General features: G+C 39.3%; 1 protein-coding gene across 1 annotated transcript; it reads left to right on the top strand.

Annotated features, from left to right (window-relative positions):
• The first annotated feature begins 547 nt into the window (after positions 1-547).
• Positions 548-7068, top strand: olfml2ba (olfactomedin-like 2Ba). Its single transcript, XM_065268389.2, has 8 exons — positions 548-961; positions 1498-1761; positions 1891-1998; positions 2184-2327; positions 2687-2870; positions 2962-4050; positions 5542-5718; positions 5790-7068. Exons 1-8 carry the CDS (start codon positions 800-802, stop codon positions 6407-6409), a joined length of 2748 nt encoding a protein of 915 aa, XP_065124461.1. The 5' UTR covers positions 548-799; the 3' UTR covers positions 6410-7068.
• The last annotated feature ends 407 nt before the right edge of the window (positions 7069-7475 follow it).

Here is a 7475-nt window from a genome sequence, read left to right as displayed (position 1 = left end):
TTTAAGCGGCCATTTTTAAAATCACTTTTAATGGAAATTAAAGCGTAAATCTTAAAAAATTAAGCGTAAATGTCTTTCAGCATTTATGCAACAGTTAGCTTAAACAGCACTGACCACTGGTGGTCAGTCATTAAAGTTCACCTTTGTTCCATTCAGACACATATTGCTTAATCAACCTACAGATGGCGCTGTTACACAATAATTATTTGTTTTACGATGAGTGTTTCTGCAAAACTTTTCGGGAGGAAAAATTTGTTGAAAAATCTCAACACTATATTGTAGAAAATATTACAATTATTATATTAGAAATATACAAGTCCAACATTTTATCTAAACCCTTTTTTATTATTAAAATGTTTATTATTATATATAAGATATATATATATATATATATATTGTAATATATATGTAATTATATTACCAATAAACATATTGTGGAATTTAATAATTTATCTAATTGGAACTCGCCAAATTTTGTGTGTGCATCAGTGTCTCTGGACCAGTGTGCAATGTTCAACGTTTTCCTCCTTGAGTCTCTCCATCCAGCCCCCTCTCTTCAGTTCCAACGTAAAGTCTCTTGTGCTTCTCCCAGATGAGCTTAACAGTGAGGACAAGGCACCTAACCTCATCTGGACTTTAACTACTTCTTGATTTTCGCACAACCTCATCCTTTTACAATTAATTTACCTGGAGGGCAATGCAAATGGAGATGTTTGATAGTTCATAGTTTCTGAGGAGGATTTTTTACGCACAGTCTAACAGTGTCGTATGTTTGGAGGGATTATATGAAACATCGTGCATGATGATGACTGATATGGGAATTTGGTGTGTTTTATGGTTTATGGCATTAACCCTCGCTTCAGCCGCACCAAAATCACGCCATGAACTCCTGGAGAGGAAGGAGCAACAAAACGACACTCTACAAGTGGAAATAGATAATCATAAAAATATTTTAAGTCAGGTAAGTTACACTTTACCAACGTTAGAAATGGCATTCCAGTGAAGTCAATTAACCTTTAATTAAACATAGTCAATAGATGAAATGAGGTAAATTTATATTTATATATCATTACAACTATGAATTTTAGTTAAATTTTGATTGTTGTTAATTTAAATTATTATAACATGTAACTACCCTGCTGAATAAATCAATATAAAGTCTAACCTTTCCCTTACCATATGAATCATTAGCTGTTTACCAATAAAACCATTTGGCTACTATATCCCTTTTTGTGGCGTGTTTTTGATATTTTTCTTGTATGGTCTATCAGTTCCCATCAGCCAGATAACATCAGACCCCAGCACATTAACATTCATTTTAGTTTCCATTAAAACCAATACACTTTCCATCAAACCCATTTAAATTTCTGTGACGTTTTCTATATTGATTTTTCAGCAGTGTAATTATCTGCGTTGGTAATTTTCTCAATTAACAATCAAAAAATATAAATATTTAAAATGCATGTGGAAAATGCATCCGTCCTCTTCTTTTTGTAGCTGCTGGGTGATTATGACAAAGTGAAAGCGCTTTCGGAAGGATCTGACTGTGGCTGTAAATGTGTTGTCAGACCACTGAGCGCGAGCGCGTGCGCGCGGATCCGGGAGGGTCACGCGACGCCTCAGGATTTCTACACAGTGGAAACCATCACATCAGGACCCCACTGTAAATGCGCATGCATCGCCCCTCCATCAGCTTTAAACCCATGTGAAGGTGACTTCAGGTTGAAGAAGCTGCAACAGGCTGGAAAAGATAATATCAAGGTGCATCTGGAACTTTGATTTCCAAATGTTTAAAAAGTTTAAAATATGTCAGGAAATGAAAAAAAAAAACTTTTTTTCCCTAAAATAAAGCCAACACTTTGCGTAATGGATTTTACTTGGTTTTTACAGCTGTCCACTGTACTGGAATTGCTAGAGGGTTCCTTCTATGGCATGGACCTTCTGAAACTACATTCAGTCACCAGCAAACTCCTTGAACGAGTTGACAGTATTGAAAGAGTAAGTCATAGTGTTCAATTTGTCAGTGTTTAACTTCACCTGATCACATTTGATTATAAATTAAGAATAAATTCTCACAAGACACATTTTTTTATGACCTTCTTGACTAAAAGAACCTTATGTGTTTAAAGACTCATTATTCATTGTTATTTTTTTGATGTCCTCTTATGCTTAACACCTGACAGATGGTCTCCAACAGTCCGACTATGGCGAAGTCAAAAGCAGTCGGCACCTCTCCAAATCCACAGCTTCCCACATCCTCACCGACAACTTTGCCTTCACAAGTGCAGAAGAAAAAGGATGAAGCAGCTGCGTTTCAGCACCTGGAGGTGGAGGGTTCTCCATTGCTTTAAAACAATCGAATCATTACATTATGTAATAGGCACGTCCAATACATAATAACGAAAGAATCCCAAAATTACGTTTAGCCATGGACTGAAATGACCCGCCTGCAGTGGACTTTTATTTATTTACTTCTCTTTGGAAAGATCTCTGTGTCCAAGTTAAAAGTGATCTCATATTTCAGCTAATTGGTTTGAAACACTTCCTTATTTATCCTGCAATCACTCTTACATAATGTTCTTGGACGAGCTGATTGAGTTGCCTGCGAAGAAGTTATTAAAAAGGCCAAATAAACTGGTCTATTAAAGATCTAGAATAAGACTCTTCTCTACTTGTTTACTTGCAGAATAAGTACGAGGAAAAGTTTGTGGGAGATCTTTTAAAGAAGACTGGATCAGACATCAAAAAGACCATTGCAGCCTTGCGAGAACAAGAGCGTCACGGGAGGGAGAAGCAACCCAAAATAATTGTTAGGGGAATCACATACTATAAATCTAACCCAGTGGATGACGCAGACATAGATGAGAACTGTAAGTATAAGGTTTCTGCATCTTTAAAACGAGCAGTTTTCAATTCGATTATAGTGACCTATCTGAGATGTTGTTATGTTCCTCATTGCAGTAGATGAGAGTTACAGTGGTGACAGCTCAATTGATCTCTTTGCCGATGAGCAACTCCTCCGTCACAGAGCTCATCACTTTAAACCTGTCATCAGGGCATGGTCTGTCCCAACTAAACCCAAGACCGAACCAATAAAAGCGGTTACAGGAAATGGCCTTCAATCTCCATCTGGACTGTCAGACTCCGCCCTGCCACTTAAGACACCTACTTACCCAATATCTATTCAGGCTCAAACCACTGCTTCCACCACAGAGAACATTAAAGAAGATCACGGTACCACATCAACGCCCGCTGTGATGAATAATTTAAAGGTTAGCAAACCCAAGCAACAAACCATCATTAAAAAAAACGAGGAAGTAAGCAATGCAGAGCCTTCAACTCCACAAGCTCAAAACATTTCTGTTAAGTCGTCCAGTCTAAGCCACGTAACAACGGCAGGGTCACTCACTACATCTGTTGCCAGTGTGACAACTACAGTGCCAACAACTACAGAAAATATTACTAAACAGACCACCGAAAAGGAAACCTCAATACCTTCTGATACCAAACCACAAGAAGATGCCTCCCAAACTAGCAAACTTTTGATTTCAACGGAGAGTGTAACTCCAGAACTGATCACACTTGGTAGGATAACACCATCACCAGCTCCTCATAAGCCACCTGCTACAACAACAGAATCTCATCTTAACACATTTACGGTCAAGATATTAAGATCAACTACCGACACAAGAGCCACCACCATGGGTACTTCACAAATGACTGAAAGCAAGACTGACCCGACCACAAACATACCCACGACGAGTCCTACACATACAGCTACCTCAGTGGCACCTTTGATGACAACTACAACCTCTACAACTACAACAAGCACGAGGAAACCTGGTCAACGCAAGTATAGCATAACCTGGGATGAAGAAGAAGTTGTGGAGGAGAAGTTGGAAGAAACAAGTGTTGTGAAATCTGTGGTGGAAGAGAACTTTAAGGAGAAACCTGCAAATGAAGAAGTTGTGGAGGAGAAGTTGGAAGAAACAAGTGTTGTGAAATCTGTGGTGGAAGAGAACTTCAAGGAGAAACCTGCAATGAAGTCAGGTAGATGCGATCCAGGTTTATTGTTATTTTATGTGGTCCTATACTATTAAAGATTAAAGTTAACTGTAAAAAAAATAGTTTCAATATGTCACTAGGACAGTACCTTTTAAAAAGGTCCTAATGTGTACCATTTAGGTACCTATATTTTCCTCTTTAAGTACAAAAGTGTACTTTTTGAAATGGTACTACCTAAGTGACAGCTAGGGAAAATTTTTCCTGACAGTGTACTGTGAAGGCCAGAGTATAGTGTTTTTTACGTGTAGGCAAACATACAAGTTCACAAATATAGTTTATTTGACTCGTATGTGTACGCAGACGCTTGACGCATGCATATTGTAACAAAATGCAATGCTGCTTCTGGGCTACGAAGGCCCTGTCCCAAATGGCACACTCCGGACTTTGATGACATCATGTAGTCCAGACCTTAAGGACCCATGATGCGAGTCCATGAGTGCGCACCGGAGTTAAATTTTGGGACAGCCCTAAGCGTCACGCCGGAAATAAAAAGAGAAGTTGCCCATCAGTGTGAGCTCCTCCTCAGTCATCTGTGGCCCTGTCCCAAATTGCGCACTTCATGTGGACTTTCGGTATTGTGGCCTTAAATTGCGTGTGCTCGCTTAGTCTACGAGTCCGTAAAGTGTCCCATCTGTCATTTAAGCTCTGAAATGTGCTTATCTGCGCCCCCTTTGCACCCTTGATGCGTTCTTCGACCAATCAGGCCAATAAGACGACGGAAGAGAGGAGTTGACATTGATGGGCGAGTCGTATTTTGACGCGAGTCGTATTTTGGGACAGACTCAAGCTTCTGTCCCAAAATACGACTCTCGTCAAGAGTCCCTAAGGTTTGCACTACATGATGTCATCAAAGTGTGAACTCTGAGGAAGTCCATAAGTCCAGAGTGTCCATTTGGGACAGGGCCCTTATGTAGTGCAAAGGGACCGTTTGACATGAGTCCACGAGGGCGCACCTTGTGGAGTTGTATTTTGGGACAGACTTGAGCGTCACACCAGAAATAGGAAGAGAAATTGCCCATCATTGTGAACACCTCCCATCCGTCGTCTGATTCATCTGATTGCTCTTTCGATTGCTCTTTCGCAAGGACTTCTTGGTTGGTAAAGTGCGTGAAGCCTGCAGCAGCAGTGCGGAGGGGGCGCTGATGAGCACACTTCAGGTGGTAAAAATGACAGATGGGACACCTTACCGACTCGTAGACTAAGCAAGCACATGCAATTTAAAGCCACAAGACCAAAAAGTCCACATGAAGTGCGCCATTTGGGACAGGGCCATATTACATTCTCTTGTACGAATATGCGCGACGTATGGTTTCAAAAATCCAGTGTGCATGATGACGACTGTACACGGACCCTTGCGTATGCGTTAAAAGAGTACCTAACTTCAGCCTTTAAGAGTACTTTACAGTGATGGCATAACCATTTTTGGTTCCCCGGAGTACCTTGCTGTAATGTGAACTATTCTGTTTTTGTTTACAGCAATGTGTAAGGACACCCTGGCCACAATCTCAGAGCCTGTTACTCATAATACATACGGTCGAAGTGAAGGGGCTTGGATGAAAGATCCACTAGCTCAAGACGACAAGATCTATGTCACAAACTATTATTATGGCAACAACCTACTTGAGTTTCGCAATATGGATGTCTTTAAACAAGGTACTGATTTATTTTCACTGTACTTTAATTTCAAGAAGCTTGTAAATAAGCATTTGCTTTCCTTTTCTAAGGTCGATTCACTAATTCCTACAAGCTGCCTTATAACTGGATTGGCACTGGACACGTTGTCTACAAGGGCGCTTTCTACTACAACCGTGCATTCTCTCGAGACATTATCAAGTATGACCTGCGGTTGCGTTACGTAGCCGCTTGGACCATGCTGCACGACGCGGTCTTCGACAACGATGATGTGTCTTCATGGAGATGGAGAGGAAACTCAGATATGGATCTAGCCATCGATGAGAGCGGACTTTGGGTGATCTACCCAGCGCTGGATGACGAGGGCTTCCTCCAGGAGGTGATCGTCCTGAGCCGGCTGAACACCGATGATCTAAGCATGAAGAGAGAAACTACCTGGAGGACCGGGCTTAGACGCAATCGATACGGCAACTGCTTCATCGTATGTGGCGTTTTGTACGCAACGGAGAGCTACAATCAACACGACACCAATTTGTCCTATGCCTTTGATACTCACACCAATACTCAGGTGATCCCTCGCTTGCCTTTTAGCAACAACTACACTTACATCACCCAGATCGATTACAACCCTAAAGAAGGGCTGTTGTATGCTTGGGATAATGGACATCAGGTCACTTATAATGTTCAGTTTGCATATGTAGAGCCGTTGTAGACCAAGATGACAGAGCATGTCCTTACACTTCCTTTGCACAAAATGAGACGTCATCATCAGGAAATGTGTTCAAGTGAGTTGTTGATCAGTTCACTCTTTTATAGCAACTTCATGTAGTTTAATGTGCTGTTGCCATTACATTTTAGAGAAAATTAATAAATTTTTAATGTTATGTTTTCAAAGTGCAAAAATGATCAGATCTTTTATTTGATGACAAAAAAAGCACATTTTAAGAGTTGATTTTATTAACAAACATTAGCTATATGAGCTTTGCAGTCAGCATTATTTTCTTTCGATATTCTGAATGCTTGCTTTTGCACTATGAAAACGGACCTCTGTGTTTATAGCTGTACCTCTAGTAAGGCTGGCAAAATATTCAAACCTTTTGTGGTGCTGTATTCAGGTAGAATACATTGTATATAATGTAATATAAAAGCTAAAACATGGGATTGATGAATGTAAAAATAAATACAATTTGTATTTTTTATAAACATATCTCAAAGTTTTTTCTACAAACTAACCCTTGCAAATAAGAAAATAAAATGTCAACTTTGTATTGTTTGTGTAAACTTGACAGCATACTTGTACATTGTTGTGGTGGGCACATTTTCATTGTAACATTCTTTTGATAAATTTGATAAAGAGTCAGTATTGTCTGTGATCTTTTGGTTTAAATGCACATTTTTTTGCAAAAATTCATTGCATTTTAGCACTTGCACAAACCTAAATTACTGTCAGACTCAGAAAATGACTGCAATTAAATATGAAATGAAGATGATTTATGGTGCTTGTTTCTTTCAAAGTGAAGAAAGATGTACAGGTCTAAATGTGTAGATGCATATCTCACATAGTTTAACCCGAAGCGATTTTATTTTTAAGTTTATCCTTATCTTTTTCAAAAGCTATAATCAACGCTTTATAATACCTCTCATTTCACAAACCTTCAATTTCAGAGAGAAAAATTCATACCGACATAATCCTACAAAACACAAAATTGCAGAGAGTTCAGTACTGAAAACAAAAGATACACAATACACAACTTTGAGCTGTAGTATTTGTCCAGTGT

The sequence above is a fragment of the Paramisgurnus dabryanus genome, chromosome 12, assembly GCF_030506205.2.
Source record: "Paramisgurnus dabryanus chromosome 12, PD_genome_1.1, whole genome shotgun sequence".
Classification (NCBI taxonomy): domain Eukaryota; kingdom Metazoa; phylum Chordata; class Actinopteri; order Cypriniformes; family Cobitidae; genus Paramisgurnus; species Paramisgurnus dabryanus.
This window is presented reverse-complemented; position numbering and strand designations above follow the sequence as displayed.

What these genes read in the sequence shown, in the direction of transcription:
- olfml2ba (XM_065268389.2), top strand. Translation starts at nt 800, where the DNA reads ATGATGATGACTGATATGGGAATTTGGTGTGTTTTATGGTTTATGGCA. An exon ending in ATAAAAATATTTTAAGTCAG is followed by an intron (nt 962 to 1,497) that starts GTAAGTTACACT and finishes TTCTTTTTGTAG; the next exon opens with CTGCTGGGTGATTATGACAA. An exon ending in CTGCGTTTCAGCACCTGGAG is followed by an intron (nt 2,328 to 2,686) that starts GTGGAGGGTTCT and finishes GTTTACTTGCAG; the next exon opens with AATAAGTACGAGGAAAAGTT.